At 37.5% G+C, this 24,644-nt stretch overlaps 2 protein-coding genes across 3 annotated transcripts; both read right to left on the bottom strand.

The window, feature by feature from the left end:
- Positions 1–248: 248 nt before the first annotated feature.
- LOC145213210 (cysteine-rich secretory protein LCCL domain-containing 1-like) lies at positions 249–1,783 on the bottom strand. Its single transcript, XM_080081441.1, has 6 exons — positions 1,708–1,783; positions 1,418–1,573; positions 1,233–1,355; positions 1,020–1,172; positions 861–950; positions 249–418 (listed from the first exon to the last, which is right to left on the bottom strand). Exons 1-6 carry the CDS (start codon positions 1,781–1,783, stop codon positions 249–251), a joined length of 768 nt encoding a protein of 255 aa, XP_079937567.1.
- A 1,650-nt stretch (positions 1,784–3,433) lies between these two features.
- Positions 3,434–13,313, bottom strand: LOC145215096 (metal cation symporter ZIP14-like). Of its 2 annotated transcripts, XM_080083751.1 has the most exons (15): positions 13,199–13,313; positions 12,411–12,616; positions 12,204–12,339; positions 10,896–11,002; positions 9,815–9,983; positions 9,253–9,431; positions 8,588–8,759; positions 7,839–8,008; positions 7,098–7,250; positions 6,691–6,783; positions 6,523–6,571; positions 6,158–6,310; positions 5,325–5,512; positions 4,886–5,072; positions 3,434–4,339 (listed from the first exon to the last, which is right to left on the bottom strand). In XM_080083751.1, exons 1-14 carry the CDS (start codon positions 13,269–13,271, stop codon positions 4,932–4,934), a joined length of 1,989 nt encoding a protein of 662 aa, XP_079939877.1. In that variant the 5' UTR covers positions 13,272–13,313; the 3' UTR covers positions 3,434–4,339; positions 4,886–4,931. The 2 variants fall into 2 exon arrangements, with proteins under 2 accessions (XP_079939877.1, XP_079939876.1); XM_080083750.1 differs by having other exon boundaries at positions 3,434–5,072.
- Between the last annotated feature and the right edge of the window lie 11,331 nt (positions 13,314–24,644).

Genomic DNA, 24,644 nt, shown 5'->3' with positions numbered 1-24,644 from the left:
TTACAGACCATAGTTACTTTAAACACATTATTTAGGTCAAGTATAAGTTTCAAAAACGATAGTTGGTGATTTGATAAAATCGTGATGCTCTTTGTTGTGGCAAATAATTATGCTGTGGTGGGCCAACATTTTTGGTGTATAATTTTGGTTTGTGCCAGCTAATTTAAAAATCCAATTATAATAAAGGCAGATTCATTGTAGGGGCGATTTTTACTTATCATAACGGGCTAAGAATAATACCACGCGTGTCATGAGTTACCGGCCTCTTTGTCGCTGCTAAACAGTATTGAATTCGACTTGCCAGTTTCACAGTATTTTCCTGTGTATCTTGCGGGACATTGGCAGGCAAAATCGGCAAGCAGGTTCACACAAGCGCCGGGAAGTGCGCATGGGTTGAATAACAAACAAACATTGAAGTCTGGAATCAAAACAAAACGGGACTATTACTATAATACTCTGTACGGTTTTTTTAACAAAAATTTTAACCTAATAACAGCTATGCCTATCATGGCTGTATTTAGCCGATGAAACTGCATATACACTGTTGGTGCCAGGCGTAGTATATCACCCCCTAAATAATGCTTTTCGGGCAAATGTTTTGTTTCACCCGACGTTTTAACGTCCATTTCAGGTCGCCTTTATTAAGGTAATGACACTGCAAAAGTAGAAAAAAAATTAAAACCGCGATGAGCAAAACTCAAAAGGGTAAAAAACGCAAACAACGACATGACAAAAGCGTGAAGATTAAGCACAATTGAGGACCTCTAATCAAATGCCTCAAAGCAGCTGCCGGTACCAACCAGAGAGCGACGTACACGTCCGTTTTAATGCTAGTTTTAAAGTTACCCTGGTGATTTTACCTTCAAACGAAAACCACTTGGTATTGTTTGTTGACGAATTGTTGTATGGTTTTGCCTTCAGAGAGTAGATAACCACTTTTCCACCAGCGGCTAAAAAAATAAAGTTTTAGAGCTTGAATATATAATTTTATAGTTTTATTACTTGGCTATTTCACGTACACGAAACCTTCCTTTCTTTTCTAGCAGCAGCGCAAACAGAGCTGTTGGAGAAATATTTTCCACTCGTGTACGTGTAGGAAGCAGCTTTGCAATTCGCCGGACAGTAGACATGGGTAATCGGTAATTCACATTCGCCAGTTGTTTCACAAGTCACTAAAACATTATTTACTTATAGGGTCGTAAAAACACTATGTCAGTTTAACATATTCTTACTTGAAAATGTGTACGAGTATTTGCCCGCAGAGCAGGTTTGAGTTTGAACGCCATTTCTTTGTTTTCCGTACAAATGAGCTCCTCGGCCCGGATTGCGAAAAACCTGAACAAGTCCACCGGAATCTAAAGTAATATTCATTTGCGTCGGGCTTGTTTTTTTAACACACACATGCAGTATCATTTACTGTCAATCTGTTGGTCGTGCATTGCTGCAAGACATATTGGGCCGCTTGTGTAGACCCCATTTCCACACAATGACGGATTTTCTTCCCAGCAATTGGCCGGACATATCAGGCTCGTGATCGAGTGCTTCAAGTCGGCAAACCGAGTCGTGCACGTAACTGTAAAAAGCTTGTGGTAAGTTCAACCAGCAGCAATTTCATTGCAAGAACGACCAATCGTTCCGCCCTTTTTACCAGCAGTTGTAACAACACAGTACATATATAAAATACATCAGGTGGTTAGTGTACGTTACCTGAATGCCCCATTATAATCGTGATAAAGTCAGATACGAATGTCAAGACCAAGGCAATAGTTTTTAATGAATTCATTCCCCTTCAAGTGTAGCCTACAGCCAGATGCTTCTATTCCTGGAGTAGCCTAATACAAAACAAAACTTTTCGTCTCTAACTTCACGTTAATAAATTGCAAACATCCAACTAATGTAGACGTGTTGAAATGATACGGAATTTCCCGGATGTTAAGCTTATGCAGCGCACGCGCATGCTTTTCTTCTGAAACATTAAACAGGGTTATGTAAACAGCAAAGTTCTGTTAGTAGCCTGCTTATTATTCTTCATCATGTTGTTGATTTAACTACACTGTTTTTACTTGTTGACAATGAAAAGGTGATTCATCCATCAATGGACAAGTCTACAATTTGATCTTCTTTGCTGACCCGACTAACGTAATTACCGCTCATTAGGAAACCGAACAAACGAAGCAAATTGGTGACTCAATCTGACTTAGCACTGGGATTATACATATGACATATGCCACTTTATGGCAAGTCCACTAAAGTTTACGGACAAAGCGTGATATCAACATGTAGCCAGGGTAAGATTTAGCTGCTTTTCACTGCACGCTTCGAAAATGATGGCTAGGCCACTTGCGTTTCGTGGTATGACGGTGCATAGGCGCTTGATTTGTTGCACACGGATCCCAGTACGCATCGCTTCGTGGCATGGCTCGTCAACCCGAAATACGAACTTAAGTGCGGTCGCGGGCTGTTTAAAAGTTGCTGAAGGGCCGGATAGGTTGCCCACCCTTGCCCTATGGCAGCGATGGCGAATCTTTTTCATTAAATGGGTCATACATAAGCTTATAATTCGGAAAGAAAACAAACTGGGTTACAGATTTTATTATATGTCAACATTAATGAGAAACTTGTTGTTCCATCTCTACAAGTCTTGCAATTCTATAGGCTTATAATGCCTAGTGTAAGATTTCTTGCCTCTAGCGGCGCCAAGCTGTTATGTACGGGTGCCAGGAATATCGTGCTGGCATTGCTATAAGCCTCTTTACATGGACAATTCTAGCGGGTTAACTCGCTAAATTAACGCGCTAAACGTGACGTATGATTTTTGTCGCTACGGTTGACTGATTTTTGCGGGCTAAAACGCGGCGAAGATAACCCGCCCGTTGGAGGTAGGTTACGCGCTTGCAAGTCGGGTTATGGGCAGTTGTCAGCATTTTGGTGTGTTTAGTTGTAGGAAGTAGGAAATAGTTAAGTGTAAATAATAAATGTACCAGCGTTTGGTTTCAGTTTTTGAAAGTAACATTTTTAGAGTCAAAAATATGTCTGAAATAGCAGCTGACAGGCAGAAGAGGGCAACGTGGTGTGCGAGTGATATTCATTTACTATTGGATTTGGTTTTAGAAAGGAAGGTTTTAGAGAAGATTGATGGCTGGAGACAACGCAATAAAACCATTTTTCAGGAAATAGTTGTTGGGTTTCTCAAAAATGTGCAAAGTTGTTTTTTTCTATGAACACAAACCTTGTCTGAAAAGCAATATTCCAATACATTACAATTGTCAGCAATGGTTCTCCTATGTTTAGGGAGCAGATTCGAGAAAAATGGAAAAATTAAAAAAAAAGTTACAGCCAAATTGAAATGAATTTGAGTCAGTCTGGAGTATCTAGCTCTGATTGGGAATACTACGACAAAATGAATGATCTGTTTCAAAATCGACCAAAGGCAAAGGTTTGTCAACTGTCATTTATTTGCTTGTGTAGACGAATGCCAAAATATGCGCAAAATAACAACAAATTTAAAATAAATATCTGTGATAATATTTTTTAATTAATTATGTACAAATGAATGTCGGTTGAGCTTTTCAGGTCGGTTTTGTTCCCTTTGATGAAAAACATTGGCCACAATTTAAACCCGAATTTTGACACATTTGCATCAAAATTGTCATTCGATGCTTAAAACCCTTGCAGATAGGCCAAACACTTTTAAGAAGAAACATTGGTCAACCAAACGTGAGTCACCACTCACCATGCAAGGTTGCATACCTGTCAGTGTCTAGAGTGCATTGGGAATACTACATTGTTTTAAAAGTCATAAAAACTTTCGCGATCTTAGTAAAGGTTGTGTGTCACTTCATTAAGCGAAGAATATATACGCTTTAAATTTGTGTTTGTAGCGTCCGTTTCGGCCGAATAGCAACCAATTGAAGTAGTGATGTGTTCGACCGAATTGGCCATTTCACAAGGATTTAGTTTCGGTTCATTACAGTCGGATCGGCAAATTGAATATTCGCTACATCCCTACAAATAAGCATTTTCACTTTGCACACATGTAAGTATTAACGAAGTGTTTTCAAAGATTTAATTTTTGGCAGACATAAAACATGCTACAGCGAAGAAAATACATAACCGACTGTACAGGCACAACGAAAGAAGATTGTTATCAGAATAGTAAAACCAGTGTAGCAAGGTTACAATACAGTGTTTTAGAAAATCTATATGGCATATAAATAAAGCACAAATGCGTGATTAAGCAAAGAATATTTACAAATTTGATGGATTAATAGAAAAGGTTGTTTTTTGAAATTGGATAATCTGTAACCCTCTCTCTCATCCTATCCAACCAAATTTCAACCTGCTGGAAACAAATGAAGGTGAAAAAAGTTTTTGTTGGTCAACACCAACCACCATTAAGTGCAAAACAGGAGTTGATACAAAGGACAGGATTCAAAAAGAAGAACAGAAAAAATTGACACAAACAAAAATGTAGGAGATTGTAAAAATGGTCGATAAAAGGGCGCATACGAAATACCTCGCAGCCCTCCGTCACATAGAACACAGAACAAATTTTCTGCATCTGACCTACTTTTAAAAACATGACAAATACTTTTTTTAAATCGTTTGGCCAGTGGGTCCATTATTGTACGGTGGCACGTTTGTGAAAAGCATGAAAAGATATTAAAAAAAAAAATTAGCGATGGGAAATCAATATAGGACGATACGTATACCAGGCAACAATTGTAGACATCAGCCAAATTTGCAAACATTTAAAGACAAGATTGCCGTACCAATTTGCTTTCTTAAAAAAAGCAACAAAGAATTACGACCCAATCACGGCGTTAACAAGACCTACTTATTTCTTGCAGGTCTAACTGTTATTTAAGACACAAAAACATCATACGTATATTTGCTGCATCTTTAGGTCTACAGTTTAGGCTGTGCTGTTGTCAGGCTGATATGCTGGTAATCAATTGATCTTCGTACAGGGAGAGAATAAGTAGAATGGCCCAACCCAAAAGCAAACCGACGTTCTGGAAAATAAACTGAGCCACTGGGAAACCGGTTTCTTCTTCAACCATTTCATGAAGCTGAACAAACACAAGTTGTGTTACAAATTAATGGAAACTTAGTCACGTACACTTAGCAATAAAAGTACACACAAACATGACTTGACAGATAAGGGAAATTAATGTGCTTTAAATGTTAATACATTTTGGACAAGTAAAAATAAACAAATGGTCTTAACTAGTGCAGGCTGTTATAACACATAAAGGTGTAAACTATACTTGTAAAGCTTGCAAAAGACGGAGTTGCCAATATCTATTTACAATAAAACATACCACATTCACGAAAGCAATGTACAAGAACATTCCAGCAACCACAGCTAAAAGCCATTGGCGAACTTCCGAGTTTGTGGAAAGAGCAAGACCAACATATAGACCAAGAAATGCACAGCAAGCGGCCAGAAAATTGAGAAGTAAGGCCTTCCACTTTGACAAATCATTGCGCATATAAATAGCAAAGTCGCCTAAAACGAAAGTGAAAAAGTATAAAAACGATGCCATACTAACTTAAGATCCATGGTTTGGTAATAAAGACTGAAAAACTTTGCGGCAAAAATTTAGGATGTCAAAAAAGTTATACTTAATATAGTAGGGCGATTATTTTTTTGACCTAAAAAAGATAAATTTTGACCTACAAATTGAAATTTTTGACATTAAAAAACTTTTTTTGACAAACTATCGGATGAAGAATTCAAGTAATTAAATTAGGCATTCTTGTACAAAAAGTTGAAATATAGCTTTCGACTTTGTAAACAAATTTTAACTTCGTACACAATTTTGAAAATTTTTGATCTATTTCAAAAATTTTGACTTTTTTTACAAATCAAAAAATAATCGCCTTATTAATAAGATACTGATGTGGTTAAAGCGATATGTATACATTACATATTATCTGCAAAAATTGACTAAGAACTGTTTCGTCTTTTGCATTGACCTTGCTGCGCATACAAGCTTGGACAAAGTAAAGCTGTATGAAAAAAATTACAATAGTTTTTCAGATTTAAATATAGGTGCTAGCTAAGTAACATGGAATCTACACTGTACAGGACAGTAGGTTCTCAATCCCATTAAATATTGTTTTCAACCAACCACAAAAGCTTGGCACTTACCGAATTCGTGAGGCAGTTCGTGACAGAAGACAGCAAGTGATGTGCCAATACCTTGCACCACGGAAGAACTGAAAGCAGCACCAACCGCAATTCCATCACCAAAGTTATGCAAGATATCACCAACCAGGACCATAATACAAACAGTGTTTAACCCTGTAAAACAGAAGCAGATGTTTTGATACATTATCGACTGATAACTAAGATTTTCGCGCAAAGAGAACCAAAGATACAGAAAACAGTTAAGGATATTACACTTAGTGGTTTTTGTTTGTGACAAGTCAAATGACAATGTTAAGTGTGGCTTGTTTGTTTCATATACGTTAATAAACCAAACATTTGTTTTTGCAACAAATATAAGGACTTACCCCAGCCGACAGGCGGGTCCTTCTTTTTTCCGTTTTTGGCTTTTTCAATCTAAATCAACAAAACAATTAGTAGGCTACTTGGGTGAGTCAATTCTATGAGCTTTTACATCAAAGTGAATACAGTACTACAAACAAATGCATACGACTGTTGAGGAGTAGTTAACGCACATCACTTGGAATGTCTTCGCTGGATTCCTCTGAAGAGGCGAATCTTGTCACGTGACAGTTGGGATCGACGGCGCTATGATTATGTTGGTGGCCCTGAAAAAAATACATTTCCTAAATGCTTGCTGGATTTTAATGTGTGTATAGAATCTTATTTCTTTTTTACCACAGTGCTATACGTGGTTCCATGTGTACTTTGACACACTATACACGGTTCAGTTCAGAAGTCGAAAAGTAGGCGTATAGTTATATTTTATATTTTGAATAGTAAATTTATGTGCACTGTGAACAAAAAGGTTGCCCAAATTTGAAACCAGTACAAAATCACAGTGAAAATTTCTTTCTGCATAGCAGCTGCTACATGTGCATTTTTTTGTTTTAACGGTGGACTTGGCAAAACTTTAACTTACGTATTGTTTGCCGAGAAGAAGTTTGATAAGGTTCTCAAAAATGAATAGGAACCAAATGCCAGCAATAACCACCAGGAGTTTCCATACATAACTTCTATCCTCATTCTCATGGTCGTGGGCGTCTCCAGTCCCATGGCTGTGCAACCCTACAATCTATAAAGAAAAAAGCTTAAAAAATATCTGTTATAAGACAAAACTTTAGTTGAGAGTATTTCGCTTGGTGATGGTAAAATGGCCACACAATTGCACAGAACTATTTATTAAGTCAAAAATAGATTTGCAACGTTGCATAAAAACTTGGAAGACACGCTTGGTGGATAATGGCTAAACATGCTGCAGCTACATGGCAGTATGGAGCGTTATATGATGAGAGACACTACAGCACGTTTGAGCAATTATGTTGACACTAAAACTGTATTTTTCAGGTCTTTTTACAACACAAGGGCTTGGTCAGCATTTTACAAAATGCACCAGCGTTACACAATTTTTTTATTGGCTTTTGTTTTTTAAGCCAAATTTTCAAAATATAAATGTCATTTAAACCTTTGGTCTGGAGAAACCTAAATAGACGCAATAAGCAAAACATTTCATTCTAAAACGTTTTGAAAAATTGCCCATCGTCAGTTAAGTAACATTGCGATAATTTATCACACCAGAAGACTGGAGGTTCTTAACAATGCAATTTTTACGAACATTAAAATCTACATAATAAGGTTGGTGTGTAAAACACCATTTCTTTACCTCCGGAACAATGTGAAGAATTGCGTCACCGGACAAGGTTCCAACTCCAAGAGCGATGAAGAACTGCATGACCAGTTTAAACCATGATGTAGTGAGTACTGGGAAAAACAGGATGCCCACAAAAGCTAGGAGACTAATCACTGCGACAGCCGCTGTTCCATATCCATATCCTGTTGGTAATTATAAATGGAAATTGAATACAAAAGCGTAAACGAGCTGTCAAGTCGTTAGTGTTTCTATATGTGTACTTTTTTCGGAAATCCAAACTTTTGGTGGAACGACCAGGAAAATTTCCAAAATGCTGATGAATGATTTTCGTAACATGACATTGACGCAATTTTGGCTTTACATTTTTAGTTTAGAAAACGTAGCAAAAAGTTTCCGTTTCAGAAGGATGTACGTCATCAAGAAATAGTCATGTCTTACAACTTTGTTGTTAGCAACCTAAAATGTTATTTTTTTCTGAGTAATACAAGGCCATATGTTTATTGTGGTCTTGTGGACACAAGAAACACCAGAGAAAAATGTAAAAAAGAACAGTAATACTTCTAATATGTTGCTTGTCAAGCAAACTTATGATTACATTTTGTAATACAAAAGAAAAAAATACCGAAAATCTCTGACCCACGCATGTCATTTCAAGCACTTTAAAATTTAAGTTTTTATCAGTTTTTGTTACTAGTCACAATACAGGACAAATAAATTGTACGTGTACTTTTGACAAACCAGGTGATATCCCAAGTACGTACGTTGGCTGTCTGTGTAGTTTGAATCAGTGGCTGTTGTAGCATTCGTTGCGGAGGCATTGCAAGATCCAGATATGATCTGTTGAACGAATGCTGTACACATACTCAATAGAGAGTCACGTGTAAGGTTACCGCTCAAACCGTAAATTGCCTTCAACTGAGATCCACTGTAGCACTACGAAAGAATAAGAACAGTTACTAACAAATAAATGGGTATAGAGGAGAAGTGTAAGTTTTGCATTTTTACTAAGATCGAACTTAAGGTGGTTTTGTTAAACGTGCAAAAGACTAATTAGGACATTTTTTTCAGAATTTATGATTCAAACTTTTTGTCGGCAAATGTTTGCACTTTATTATAAATAAACTATGGTGTTGTTTAAAGTGAAAATATATTTCTTATTTGATTTTTATGCGGGTTTGCAAATTAGACTGTCCCTCAAAATATCAGGGTTGGTAAATACACCACGACTCTAAAAGACTATGGCACTCCTGTTGTACTGTTTGTTCGTTTGGAAAACAAAACACATCAAAATCAGTAGGGCCAAATTCCAAAACTTCCAGAAATAGCAGTACCGAAATTGTGTGTTTTTGTCCCTTGTGCTTTGAGTTTAAACGCTTTTTTTTCAAAAAAAAAATTTCGAAAATGTAAATCATATGATTCTTGGTACCCGATTTTCTTCCTCCTCGTGTCCGTGTTCATCTTCGTGATCGTGATCATCTGCCTGGCGTTTCACGATCACATGACCGTCCAATGACCTTCTTTTTCTTGCGTGATCGTGATCGTCTTCTCCAGCAGCAGCATCAGTGACACTTCCAATTCCAAGATCGTTAAGAAAATTACCAAAAACTATAACAAAAAAGTATCGTGTTTTAGGAAGTCATTAAAAAACGTTCGTTGTGCGGTGTCGCTCTAAAATTACAACCAACATGCTTCATAAAAGCTTGCAAAAAATACGAGGCAAAACTTTTTGAACAATATTTTTTATGTGAATGATTTTTCATATGATCGCACACAATGAAACAACTTTTGTCAAGGAAAAAAAGATGATTTGCACATCAATTTTGTTTCAACCAAACAACTGAATTTATTTTCATTAAACTGTGTTCCATTTACCCACACTGCACATAAAAACAAAAATATATATTTCAATCGCGTAGCAAATATAAGCGTAGATGATTAGCGAAGTTTTGTGTAAACTTTTTTGTCGTCAGTAAATTGTTTCAACCAACCTGCGTCTGACACGTCAACGCCTTCAACACTGAAGTGTTCGAAAATTGAATCTTCTAGTTCGTGATCGGTTGGGTACAAGCAATAGCCCTCAAACAAGTTGGCCAAAACTTGGTAAGTCAGGTTGTCACCGCTTAAACGATCCTCGAATAACACATGAGCATTGAAGCACTGCAAAATGAAGGCCAAAAGTCAATGGTGCGCAAAGTAAGGACTAAACTTTGCAATGGTTTTGTAGTTTCTGCATTTTATGACTATAAGGAAGCACGTTTAGGGCAGAAGTGGGCATCCTACGGCACACATTCTACCTACAAATACGAAATAATTTGTTTTCTAATTACTGTTTAAATCGACGGTAGAAACCACTAAAACAAAAAAAAAACTATAACAAACAAAAATGTTGACACCCAAATTCATTACCATTTTTACAAAGTAAGTAAATTGGCACGCTGAGTTTAAAAGTTTTCCGACACCTGGTTTAAAGTATGTGCTAAAAAGTTGGGGTCATATTTGTAACATAATAATACATAGAGTTTTTTTTCAGTTAAGAGCAAACTTATACTCAGTTTTGATCGATCACGACTTTTAATGCCTGCCTACTATAAACTGGGCTCTCATCTTCACTAATTACCGGTTGATGGTAGATTTGGTTTAATTTTGTTGTACGTTAAAGGCAAAACGTCTCGGTATAAGTGACAGAAATAACTTGGAAATGTGACTGGCATTTCGGTACCCATAAATTCTTCAACAAGCATTGGCATAATTGATCACGATGGTTTAAAGCAGAGGTCAGCAACCTTATTTGCACTGCGGACCGGTTTGAAACTGAAATTTTTATCACGGACCGGTATTTGAACCGCAGGTTGCCGACAACTGGTTTAAAGAATATGACATTTTACTAATGCTGACACTTGTTTAGTGATTGCCAAACGGCTAACACTATTATGACATTGCTTTAACATCAATTTTTAAAAATGTTAAGTACAAAAAGTGAACATTAAAGAGTAGGAACAACATTTCCCCGCCTTATAGCAATTTTAATGTTTGGCTTCGAACGCAGAGCAACAACAAGTACAAACTCACATTAGTGACGTTATGATCAGCTTCGTAGATCGGTTTAAGCCTTTGCAACAAATCTGTGACGTTGGACTCGACGTCAACGTCAAAGCTGATACCAAGGTGGGTCGAGCCTGCGCGAAACAACAAGTATAAACTTTAACAATCCAACAAAAGTCAAAATTACGGTAGTAATTGCCGTTAAGTGTTACAAAATGAGAAGTTCACATTTTGTTCACTGGCTTCAGGCGGTTTAGAATATTCGGTCACGTACCTGTTTTACATTAGTTTTGATTTAAGCAGTCGCAAACAGAGAAAATGTATCGTTTCTCGAAGTCAAATTACTCCAAATCAAACTTTAAACCAATTAAATTGTAAACTTGCAATAACAGAAGTTTAGCAAAAAACAAATTATTTTTTGACTTGATACTGTCACCGTGAATTATATTCCAGTGTGGGGCAATGCTAGTTGTGTAAAAATATTTGCAATTATTCTACTGGGGTTCCTCCCGGAAATGTCTCGACGGGAAATTTCCGGGATTTCCCGGCAAAAGTATGTTTCCGAATCAAATTGACAATCAAGCAAAAACGTGTTAGTTTTGTGAAAAACTAACAGTAATGTTCAAATTTATGTCTACTGTTACTAAAATACGGCGTTGCGTAATTTCAATAATAAAGTAAGTAAGCGTTCTTTTTTTATGGTTTTAATCGACAAAATCATGGCTAATTAGATGCCTCCTGCAAAAATAAACTAATTTTAGCGATTGCAATGACGTAATTACCTACGAAAAATCCGCCGAATTTTCCCGGGAATTAAATAAATTATTTCCCAAATCCCGGGAATTAAAAAATCCGGGAAATAGAAGAACCCTATTCTACATGCAGTTACGGCAAGGCATTTGGGCTTGTTTTACGTGAGCTAGAAGTGGTGCCACAAATAAATTTGCGCTGTTTTTCACCTTCCCCCCCAAAAAAGTTGCAAATGTCACTGAAATTCAGAAATTCAAACTTAAAGCGTTTGCGAGCACGAAGGTCGAATGACGTACATAGTGGTGCAAGTAGCCGTGGCGAACAAAAGAAGAACAATTCTAAAATGTTTTTGTTTGCTTTTCTAAAACGTTTTCAGTATTTACTGTGTTTACAAAAAATAAATATTGTCTTTCAGTGAAGGTAATATTAGTACATTTTACTTTAACTCGAACAATTTTTAACAAGAAACACCGTGTGTGCAGATTTTGTTGTGCAAACAGAAATATTGTGATTTTATAAACTCCTAGTTCCAATGCGTTACAATTTGATAACAAAATCGACCCTTCGCTTGAAAATTAAACTTACTGATAGATGAGCAATTTTCTCTCAATAAGATTTCCAAAATGACCCGGGCTGGTTCGGAAAATGTCTCCTCGGTTAAGTTAAAGGATGACGCAGGGTCCACGTTTAGCAAAGTTTTCATACTAGTCAGTGAGAAACACTAAAAAAAAGGATAATGATGAGAGGTCGGTTTTAAATTTCAAAAAAAAATCAATCTTTAACAGTACAAACCTGAGCACAAACTCCAGTGCATGTATCAAATCTAACCAACAGTCCATTGGTTAAATTTACAAAAGCTTCATCGCCGATATATACTGATTGAGAGCCGACGAGTTCAAGTAAATGCGTGAAACTATCTTCTTCATCGTGATCGTGATCATCGTTGCGATCTTCATCTTCGTGATGATCATTTTCGTCATCGTGTTGGTCGACCAGTGCTTTAAGGTGTAAAGGGAAAATGATAAAAAACTAAAGTAGATAATTTTTTTGATAAAAGTTGCAATAAAATTTTTACTTTGGAAAATGATGCAAACATAGTTATACCTGTAAGTCGAAAAGGGCTTTAAACTTAAATTTTCAGTTGCGTATTAGACCCAAATTTCACATAATCGTACGTTGTAGTATTGGATTCTTTATCATGTCGAGAAACAAAACAAAAAACTTGCGTAACGAATGTACAACTTAACCCTTGTGATTTGGTCTTACGGTAATAAAACCCTCAAGGTCGATTAATACTTTAAAGCAACCAATATAAGGAAGTTTGAGGGGCAACCTAAATATTAGGGAACTGAAAATTAATATCCCAAGATTTTGAATTGCGGGCAAGACCTTTACCACAAACAGCAGTTAGGTCAATTCAAGTCAAACATCGTATGAGGATGCATACTACGTCATGAAACAGTATTTGAAGTCATTAAATGCCAGCCAAACGATTAAGCGAAGAATTGTAGTATGTATAGTCAATGAGCTTCCAAGAAAATTGAAAGAAAAATGAGGCAATGCAAAGAGAAATTACTTACTTGGCTGGGCTAGGCTGCGTCCGACAAGCAATAGAATACATAGCAGGGTTGTGGGCTTCGAAACGAACAGCATCGTAATTGCAGAATGTTTTTGTGGTCTTATTTAAGCCCTATATTATCTTTATCTTATGATCTGTAGGTAAAGTGAAAGGTGTCAACATATACATATATATACGTTTGGTTTGTATGCTTACTACTGCTAGACTTACAAAACAAGTTTGTTAAAGCGACTGTCTTAGTTGTACTTTTTATTTACAAGACATAACCTATAAAAAGGCGTTGCACAGAGAAGGTCTTGGCTTGGTTTGATTAAACAATATTTACTTTCTTGCCTTTCGGTCATTCTTCTGTATTTCTGTGCTGCTGTATTTGCATGACCTTTACTAACTCAGCCCTCCACTTCAAATAACACAACTGCACAAAACCGAAACTTTTATGAACATAAATGTGGATAGGTTTACCCAACCTGTTTCAAACTGTGGCCACAGTTACAAAAAGCGTTGAAACCAAGACCACAGCAGGCATTTCCGAAACCATAATCTTGCTTGAAGTTAAAATAACGGCGGTCGCGCTAATTTGTACTCAAAAAATTTGTAATTTGTTCAAACATACATATTCAACTGAATAGCTCTGTTTTGGCAAACAAATGGTTAAAGGAGTCTTTCCGCTGCAGTAAGTACATAGAAGCTCACTCTAGTAAAAATATAAAAGCTCACGTTATTTCGTGTTAAAAGTGTCGTACTGAATAGCCACGGTGATTTGATCTGTTTTAATACTTGTGTGTAAACGAGAACCTTCTACAGAGCGTCGCGCCGCATGGCCCACCTTTGTTTAAGGCAGGTTTGTTGCGAAATACCTTAACGTACAAAGATAACTATTTTTTAAGTTGTCACTGTCAAGAAGTCATTTTCTGCTGAGAGACGGCCTTCGTAAGTAGCAAAAATTTTTCGGTTTGCTTTTCACATACTGCTGTCTGCAGTAGTAACTTGAATGATTCAAAGCACCAATTAAAAACAAACTAAGTTCACGAGAAGGAGAGGACGAAAACAAATTTGGTTCCAAGATGCAATCTGCTCTCTACGAATGAAAAAAAAGTATCGACAATCGAACAACAGAAAAAGACAGTTACCAACAATCTTTTAATCTTAATCAACTGTTCATTTTTGAGCCGAGCCTCAGCTTTCGAACGCCTATCAAAACATTCGGATGATTGATAAACGCGCGTAAAACCCCACTGACACGTTATTTTCCGGTGTTAACGTTGTAAATTAGGAATTGGCTAAAAGCGGATTAAACTGGTTGCTAGTAAACTCAATACAAACGTGCCTGGTGTCGCATTGAGCCAAACAGTGATTAAGGTTGCGCACCCCTAGTTGAGCACTGTAGCAGGCATTCCGCATTAGATAAGCATAAAATAAATAACTATGACTTGCCTATTGTAAAACTATGACTTGCCTATTGAAAAACTATGACTTACCAATTGTAAAATTTATGGCATCTAAGAACGAAAAAAAAACATACCACTTATTATTGAAAGACTCTGATGAAATCATCGCAATTATTATTTTACGATTTCTACTGCATAAGGTTAAGATATCTTGCTATACATAAAAAAGAACATGTTATTCAGGAACATGCATCGGTATATTACAATTTGTGGTTACATCTAAGTTTATCCACTGAAGGCGATAACGGATGCATCTAAAATATACAGGATCGCTTGGATCACTTGGATCGCTTGGTGCATTATTAACACAGCTTGACGCACCTTTGTAACACTTGGTGTATCGCTTGGTTCACACTTATATCGCTTGGTGCACCTTTACATCGCTTGGTTCACACTTATATCGCTTGGTGCACCTTTATATCGCTTGGTTCAACCTTTCATCGCTTGGTGAACGTTTATATCGCTTGGTGCACCTTTATGCCGTCTTGGCGCACCTTCATATCGCTAGGTAAAAGTGCGCGTAGCATTATACAGGTGCACCAAGCAAAACAAAGTTCCACCGAGCGATACAAAAAGTAGTCATGCGACTGTTAAACTGTATAATTAGTCTCATCTTACGAGCAATGCTTGTATGTTACGCCACAAGTGACAAAAGACGGCACTTGTTTGCGCACAATTAACACTTGTAGTCTTGTCTGTGACGTAACAAACTGGTTTGGATCAATCCTGGGCGTTATAATCCTATGAAACTCGGTAATATCAATTCTGAATATCCCCACAGAAAAAAAATTGTTGGGAGTAAATTAACTTTCAATGTTACAAAGTTATTAATACATTTTGGCAAGCTAAAAAATGTGGTCGCGGGCCGGATGAAATGACCTCGCGGGCCGGATCTGGCCCGCGGGCCGTAGTTTGGTGGCCCCTGCTGTATATTATAGATACACCGGGCGATAACCAAAATCAATGCACAAGTACAACCTAAATGACAATGCAGTTGTTAGTGTGTCGCAGTGTGCATGTCCTGCATTTCGATTTTGGTACATTATGCGTTTGACTTACAACACATGACGACTTTTAAGAGTTTTTTTAGAAATGACACATAATGTCTAAAAATCGATCAAACCGCAACAGTTTCGAACAAGGTAGTCAACGTTTTAATCGCAGATGAAATAAGGAAAAATATGCCCCTCAGTTTGTGATTGTCACGACCAAAGTCTACACAGCGGTCCTCAAACTTTTAAATTTTTTTGTCAAAACGGTCCCTTCGCAATTTTTTGGGCACTCGCGGTCCTAGCCAAATATAATATAACCATAAACTTTAAAATATTTTGGCAAAGTAAAACTGTCCAGTTACCAAACTAAAAGTTTATTTATTCCGTTCGAAAACATTTTCACAACCAAGTATGGCAGTACGGTACGTATTGCATTGACCGTATCCGCGTATACCTCGTTACGTAGAGCGTACTGTTACATCTTATTTGCCACTGATTGCCGATTTCTATTGATGCCAGCATTTTCTTAGTACAACTTGCGTTGCAATCTGTTGCTTTGTGTGCCGTAATAATCAACTGCCAGTTTTGTGTGATATCGCAACGTGGTTTAGTTCTTTTCGTTGCTGACTTCCGTGGAGCGCGGTGTTGCGTCGGTTGTATTAGAAAAGCCGTTTATTGTGTTGACGGTTATTGGTGAGTCACTTTGTATACATATAAGTGTTTAATGACTCCAAAATGTGAATTACTGTAACGAATGCGAACTTAACTGCAATGACTTAAAATGTCATTTCGCTTTGTAATAGTTGTACTGTACGTGTAGTTGGGTTCATTCAAGTTGCTAAAGTTGTAATTGTTTACGCAGCGTTCTTGTACCGTACTCACGTGAAGCGTGATTTTTCTACACTGTTGCTCTACATAGCTTGGTAAGCATTGTCTATGACGCCATAATGGCATAATGTGGTCTCATGTTTTATTGTGTATTTAGGTGTGTGACAGTGATTTCTGGGATTGCCCATGTTATATGTTTTCTTTCGGTTCCCATAACAGTTGGTGAGCTTGGTTACATTCCTACTTTTAAAGCGCAGTGCCAATGCCATGTCTTTGTAGAAACCGTTTCCTATCGTTTCAATCGCCTCCCACCGTCCTCTTCATTCTTCATTGAAAGTGTTTGAAAATAAGATCTACAAAACACCCTATCTGTGCGGACTGCTTGTTGGAGACCTTTAGGAATTTTCAATCCCCCTCGTGTGACGTTCCGCGCTGTAACCGGGGCGCGTTCACGGGACGTTACACGTACCATATACCACCGTACCGTACCAAATGTCAAACATCAAAACGTACCGTATCACCGTACCGTACTTGAGGTACGGTACGCAAAATCGTACCGTACTTTCTAATAAACCAATAGGGATTAGGTTTGATACATTTTATGACATGCACTTAAAGGAGAAGTATCTAAACTCTAAACAAGCTGCCCCACTACAACCAGCATATATTCGAAATGAAAGGTTCGTGTGTTTTCTACGATTGGCTCGTGCAGCGACAGTGTGTAATTTTCAACAGCATGTTTCTTAAAATCATTGCTGCGAAAGAGACAACATCAATAGCTAGCTTGTTAAACTAGGTTGAGAATCAATTACAAATGCCGAGTTAATCTCTGTTCTTGTCATGTGCTCGCTTTAATAGTACGCCTACAGCAGGTGCTTTTCAACCGGGTGTATCGTACACCCTAGGGTGTACCATAATTTTTAAAGGGTGTACGACTTTGATGGGGTGTACCATATTTAATAGCCTAACACATTATGACAGGTATCACAACAGGAAGGTTTACGTTTTGGACCAGGCTGACAGGAGTGTGTAGCACATGGAACACATTGGTAATGGTTCTTTTTGCAGTATAAAGTGAATTACAACCTACAGTTTTCACTGAGTTTCCCATAAAATGATGTTAAAAGGATTTACATTGTATACATCCTTATTCTCTTTTTTTTTTGAATGGGGTGTACAAATTTTTGAGTAAACGTTAAAAGGGTGTTATGTTTCAAAAAAGGTTGACAAGCACTGGCCTACAGTACGTGTAACTCTGATTTTGCATAGCGGTCAGCCCGTAAGCACAAAGTATTAAGCAGTAACGTCATAAACTTTTTTGAGTATTATTTTGGTACAGGGACATTGTGATAAAATCATGTCATAAATAATTTAAATTCAAGTTTCAGGCAATTTCGATTCAAAAATGACCGTTTAATCAACATTTGTTATGCGTACCAGTACGGTGGTACGGTACGCGTTTGGTACGGTGGTAAGCTCTGGCGAAGGACTGTACCACGTACCGTACCCGTACCTCAGCTTTCGTTGCGTGCCATATACGGTATACATAAGTACCGTACTTTTTGATAAAATTTGCTGCGTACTGTACCGTACCATCGTATACTGTGCCGTACCGTACGACCATCCTTGCCCACAACAACATACAGAATAAATTTAGTTTAGTTTCGTAAGATCTCTTTGCGTGGGAATGTTTCAAAGGCAATTTATTACGTCACAAACAAGACTAAAACAATATAGACATAGTGCGCAAACAATTGCCTCTGTTTGTTACTTGAAAATAAAGTAAAGGACCACTTCTCGTCACAGAAAACTCGTTTGTCTATCCAATTTATAAGATTGTAGAAATATTTTCGCTCCTCGCGGTCCCCCTAAAATCCCGTGGCGGACCCTGGCCCCTTAATTTTCAGGTGAACTTCTAATATTTCAATTCAGCGTGCATTATCACGCTCAAATGTTAGAACCCAAAAGTTTTGTTCGATTTGGCCCATCAAACTCGCGTTAACCCCACCAGTTTGTAAAAATCAGACAATTTATGTGTTTTTCCCTATACCTGGTGTATTATGTTGGACACAAAATGGCGCCCATGGGGCTCTATCGCATAACAATGGGTTGGACTACTTGTGTTTTATATATACTTCGGTCACGACAACTGGACTTTGCCTCACGCGAACCGACGTCACGAGTAACCCGTCAACGTTTCAAAGCATTTAACATAAAAAAGTATACGGCCCTGTAACGAACTCCTCGGGGACTGGCACCGGGCAACGGCCCGGCGGTTGCCGACCATTGTTATAATATAAAGCAGTGGTTCTCAAACTTTTTTGAACGCGACCCAAATCTGAGTCTTATGAACACCTCACGACCCAAGCCTCAAACAACAAAAAATGTATTTTATTTCCTTGTACGAATAATTACTCGTACTCTAACGCTAACTGTCACATGGCCAAGTTCAGTTAACGCAAGATTAACTTATCCTATTATTTCCCGTGCTATGACGTTACAATCGCCGTGTGCGAAACAGTATAGTGGGAAGGCTATTGTGTGCGCGACCCATTTTTTTACCCTGTGCGACCCATGTTTGGGTCGCGACCCATACTTTGAGAACCACTGATATAAAGGATGTACCGCCATCGGTTTTGTGTTTTACAAAAGATTTTTACAGACGCTGAGTCAGTAAAATTTGCGTCATATGATCCTAGCGCGACGCGGGAACAACAAAACGTCTGTTCGAGAAGGTCGGTAAGGTACACAGGGCAAAATGTTAGGGCTTTACTTTTAAATTAAACAAAGGATGCACAAAACAACTTATTGTTTTATAAAGCAGGAGTCGGCAACCTTTATTGTACCGCGGACCGGCTTTGAAACTAAAATTTGATCGCGGACCGGCTTTTTTATAAGCTACAAATATATTTAGCAATGAAAACGACTAAAACAGTTTGTTATGTTTCAAAGCATTTAACATGAAAAATGATACGGCAAGGTAAGGAACTCCTCGGGGACCGGCACCTGGCTGCGGCCCGGCGGTGAAACAGTTTTGTGTTTTACAAAAGATTTTTACAGCCGCCGAGTCATACGAATCAACGCGACGCGGGAACAACAAAACGTCTGTAAGAGAAGGTCAGTAAGGTACACAGGGCAACATTTTCGAGCTTTGCTTCTAAATTAAACCAATGACCCACGAAACCACTTTTTGTTTTATAAAGGATGCACCGCATACAGTTTCGTGTTTTGCAAAAGATTTTTACAGTATTTACTGGTTATATCGTGTCTTGTAAGCCAACGGTTCATAAGCAAAAATTAAATCTTTTTTCATCCCTGTTGAATTTTAAAACAATAATATTTTTGCAAATTACATGAATCAAAAGCAAACGCAACAGGCCATGAAGTTTTTTTTTCAGTCCGTTAGAGCAGTGGTTCTCAACCGCCGGTCCGCGTCAACTTTCCTGCCGGTCCGCCAATATATTACAATTTTATCTCAATTGCAAAATGAAAGATGTTGAAGGCTTGTCCATTGGATAAAGAAATAAAACATCCCATTTCAAAGTGATAGAGTTTCTCACGTTCCGTGATTTGCAGCATTGTGGCGTAAGACAAAGTTCAGAGTCTGCTTTAGACGATGTCGTACGTCACAATGCTGTTAAGTGTGATGCCAAAATGTTTCAAATGCAACTCATTCAAGACCAGTTGTATGTGAAAGCTAAATAATTAAAAACGAATATCCTGAGCGCGGTGACCAAGCAATGAAATCACTGCTGATTTTTTGTACAATTTACCTATCTGAGAAAAGCTTTTCACCATTACAACACCAAACAGAGAAATCGTGCGGAAGTCAACACTCTACTTCGCCTTGCAGGAACTTCATTAGAACCGCATTTAACACGTATGATATCAAACAGACAGCAGCAAGCTTCTCACTAAATTGAATTTTTCATACTTGTTTTGAATTGCGTATTTTTGTCATAATTACATTTTGGTTTGATTTTAAAACTCCACCGGTCCCCAAAATTTGTTTTGAAAGTTTCCCGGTCTGCAAACTGAAAAGGTTCAGAACCACTGTGTTAGAGAACATAGAGACGAGCTATCACGTGATATAATTTGAAAGTTAAGTTGTTCATAAGCGATAAATCACGCAAATTTAGGATGCATTAACACAGTTAAACAAAGTCATAAAGATTTACAAGTATAAAACATTCATCCAGATGAACTCGAACCCAAAAAATTTGTGGTAAAGGTAGAAAATATGTAAGAACTTAAATTCATTAACTTAATAACTTACAACACAATGACCGTTTCAACAACGCAAAATGTGTGAACAGTTATGTGTGTTGATATTTCATTCCACAAACCCCCCACAGATAGCTACGAAGACGATATGTTCAAATATTTTTGCTTTACCCTCTTCGATTTTTAGCGCGTGCCATATGCCAAACACGCTGCTAGCACGATGTCTGGGTCTGGGTCGCTTACGCAATATTATCCCGTGCGGGTTCGGAAAACTAACTTTAACAGGTCTTTAAATTCAAATACAAACACTAGCTTTAAACTGGCAAGGTGACATTCCAATATATTTCCATTTTATATATTCTGTACCCTATTTATCAATTTAGTATACACACCATTTGATATATTGTCATATATTGACGAAAGTACTAAAGTTAAACATAAAAATACTCCCAAATCCGAGAATTTAATTTCTAGATTTAGCTGTGCAAGGCCAGTTTTAAAACAGTTAAAACTTTACCATAAAATCTGGACAATGTTACAGACACTGACAAATTGGGAAGATCTTTTGCAGCAAAGGTATTGATAACAAAATGCTCTTCAGTAGCCTATCGCGGTATGGTCGCCGAACGTACGTTCAATGATCTTTTGACACGGTTTTAAATAGCACATAGTCTTTAGTGATTAACAATAATGTTTCTCCCAATTTGTATTTAACTTACGTATTGTTTCTGGAGTATATGTGTACATATTAAAGAAGATATGTTGTGACAAAAAAATCATTCTTAACTGTGTTCTGCGTTACCTACAAGTTGACCTTCAGTCGTCAAATGGCGGCCAACTTGTCAATCAGTGGCGTAGCAGCCACTTGGCGGTTCTGGCTCTGCGCCAGGGGCGACAGGCTGCAAGGGGGCGGCAAAATGACTTCAAAAAACGTTTTTTTATTCTTATAAAAAAGGAAATTGTATCAGGATTCTGAATCTGTAAGCCTTTTTTCATAATTCAAATTATTTATTTGTCAAAACTCACTTCCAAGTGAGGCACCTAAAACCTTCAGGGGCACCCCCAGTTGTAAAGCACACAGAACCTGGTTGTCTCTTACAAACACAAGTCCCTTGAGGAAAAAAATAACTCAAACAGCTAGATTCAACCATTTCCAACAGGTTTTCGCTGGAGCGAGAAACTGATCTTTGTTTTTCTGGGGAATTCAGTATCAGTGAGGTTGTGGTATGAGAAGGTGTTGCTCTTTGTGCTAGGAATTTTTCGAGCTAGAAAAAGCTTTACTCATGATTATATTTTTTAATTTTTGGCCTTAACGCTGAGACAGTGAGGCTTCTTTCTCGAGCAATATAGAACTTCTGAGACGCGACACTTTATTGAAAAGATTGCTTGAACATGAAACTATTTCAAAGTTTGCTGCAGTCTACTTAGGGCGGCATTTTTAACGAAAGCCAGGGGCGGCAGCATATGCTCCCACGCCTCTGTTGTCAATGACCGTTTAATGACTTTTTATCGCGCTTTGGAAAACGTCTACTTTGTTTACCTTCATGTTCATCAACAACGTTTACCTAAAATTCACAAAACCGACGTATCGTTTTAATCACTTCTAAGATAATTTTTGCTAAAACTGAAAATATGCTTAATAAACCAAAGATAACTTAATAAAACCACATAGCATTACCGCGCTGATGTCTAATCATCAAAAAGACTGCCTCGTAAACGCCCGCCCACGCGTCAAGGAACGATCTCCCGCTAAGCATTAAATCGCCGCAAATGTAAATCAGTGAATTACTCCCTTGGGCTTTCCAGTGTACACATATTGTAAATGTAATGGTTACCATTTGGATATTAAGCCAAAATTTTGAGCATTAAATAAGTAACTTACTGCAAACATTTTTTAAACAATTTTATTGTGGGGTTAAAGAGGTGAAAATGAGTCAATGCAATTAAAAATTAGATAATTACTTAGAATACATTCATTGCACCAACCAACAAAGCATGAAACCTTAGATCATGTACTATTGTCATGCAGCCGTGTGAAACATTTTACGTTTTGGGGGCCTGTGGCTGAACCGCTGGGTCATTCGGGGTAAAACTTTGGGAGGATCAAATTTGGATTAATAACTAACATCTTTGTAAATTTGAAGTTTGAAGCATTTCTTCTTGACCAAACACGTTTAACAAACCAGCGTTAAACAGAAACGAATATTTTGGGGTTAGGGGTGAAAATGGGTAAATTCTTATAATAGGTACAAAATTAGTAAAAATATCCGACATTGCATCAAACAACAAAGCATGAAACTTCTTGATCATGTACTTTGGTCAGTACAGCCGTTTAAAAAAATACGTTTTGGGGTCCTGTAGGTGAATTGTGAGTGATTCGGAGTCAAACTTTAGGAGCAAATTTGGATAAATAAATAACTTCTGTGTAAATTTGAAGAAATTTAAAGCCCTCTTTCTTGACCAAACGCGTATAACAAACCAGCGTTAGACAGAAAAAAGAAAAAAAGAAAAAGGATAAAAGAAAAAAAATACGGACAAAAACAAGATATGTCCCATTTAAGGAAAACTGCCCAATGTAGGCTACATTGCTATGTCACCTCTGCCATGAAATACCACTGAAACATAGACTCCCTTTAGAAGCCAACAACGACATTCTTTTTCCTATCTCAAGAGCACTTCAAATCTATCTCCACCTATAAAGAATTCTGCCCTGAAAACTTAAATATCGGATTTGAACGAAAACAAACAGCCTGTTAAAAAACTTTGCGAAATTTTGTTCCATAACGCGGATTTTCCACATTTGAAGTAGTTATCAAGCCATGTAGATACATCACTTTACAGACTTTGTCATGTAGCTACATAATTTTGCAGCTACATTACTTTGCAAAAATTATGGATATTCCATATTTGAAGATGATATCAAGCCATGTTGCTACATCACTTTGCATACTTTGTCACAAACCGCTGAGTTTGCAAATAAATATAAAACGAATGGCTTTTTATTACAAGCCATAAAATTTGGACCTCCTGGACTTTTAAATTTTCACTGAAACGCAGTAAAACGAAGGATAAAAGAATAATACGTCATATATACACCATACTTTGTTTGACATGTAGGTTGACTTATTGTCCCAGTCTACCATTCAAACATGAACAGCAGTTATATTGGCAACATCCGCAAATACGATTTATGACAAAAAGTTACCGGTTATCCAATGTGACGTCAGTTGTTTGAGATCAGTGTTTCACCAGATTCGTAAAACGAACTATAAAACATATAGGTGAGGTTGCATAATAGACGTATAGGCCTAGCCTTGTTTGACCTGTAGTTAAACTCTTTGAGGCATTCGACCCACGGGCATGGGTCTGTGCTTGGGTTTATGTGGTCATTTGCACATTTTATTTACTGGCAAAAATGACTGTGCTTTGATAACGAATTTCCAAATTCTTGGTAAACGGCAGTTACAGGCAGGTCTGGGAACTTCGAATCGAGAGATTCTAAATCATTAGCAGTGATAAACATATAAAAAGTCGAGTCCCAGTACGCATAGGTTTGTGGCAAGGGTCGCCAACCCGCGGCCCCGAAGCTACATGCGAAAAAATACGAACTTTTAATGCGGTCGCAGGCCTTTTAAAAGTTGCATTTAAAAGGGCTGTAGGCTACCCACCCTTGCCCTGGCCTATGGCATTACCCACTATACGATTAAAATCTAATAAAATAAGCAAAACTCAGTTTGGAAGATTTGCTGCATGGCATTTAAAACTGAAAAATGTTTAGCATACGGGTCAGCAAAAATCGTATTTAAGGTTATTTTAAATCTTTTTTCCCAAAACAAAATATACAAAAAAGTTACCAACAAACAAACTTAAATATTTTTAAAAATTTCCCCTTTGGTAAAAAAAATATACATTGTGCGCATGCGCAAACAACACGCGCAAAATCCGGTTCCACTCG

Source organism: Phallusia mammillata, chromosome 2, assembly GCF_965637545.1.
Source record: "Phallusia mammillata chromosome 2, kaPhaMamm4.hap1.1, whole genome shotgun sequence".
NCBI lineage: Eukaryota > Metazoa > Chordata > Ascidiacea > Phlebobranchia > Ascidiidae > Phallusia > Phallusia mammillata.
The sequence above is the reverse complement of the archived record's forward strand: the minus strand, read 5'-3'. Positions and strand labels throughout refer to the sequence as shown.

What these genes read in the sequence shown, in the direction of transcription:
- LOC145213210 (XM_080081441.1), bottom strand. Translation starts at nt 1,783, where the DNA reads ATGAATTCATTAAAAACTATTGCCTTGGTCTTGACATTCGTATCTGAC. An exon ending in GATTATAATGGGGCATTCAG is followed by an intron (nt 1,574 to 1,707) that starts GTAACGTACACT and finishes AGCTTTTTACAG; the next exon opens with TTACGTGCACGACTCGGTTT. An exon ending in CAAGTGGTTTTCGTTTGAAG is followed by an intron (nt 419 to 860) that starts GTAAAATCACCA and finishes TTTTGATTCCAG; the next exon opens with ACTTCAATGTTTGTTTGTTA.
- LOC145215096 (XM_080083750.1), bottom strand. Translation starts at nt 13,271, where the DNA reads ATGCTGTTCGTTTCGAAGCCCACAACCCTGCTATGTATTCTATTGCTT. An exon ending in GCACTGGAGTTTGTGCTCAG is followed by an intron (nt 12,340 to 12,410) that starts GTTTGTACTGTT and finishes CCTTTTTTTTAG; the next exon opens with TGTTTCTCACTGACTAGTAT. An exon ending in CGAACTGCCTCACGAATTCG is followed by an intron (nt 5,513 to 6,157) that starts GTAAGTGCCAAG and finishes CTTTCGTTTTAG; the next exon opens with GCGACTTTGCTATTTATATG.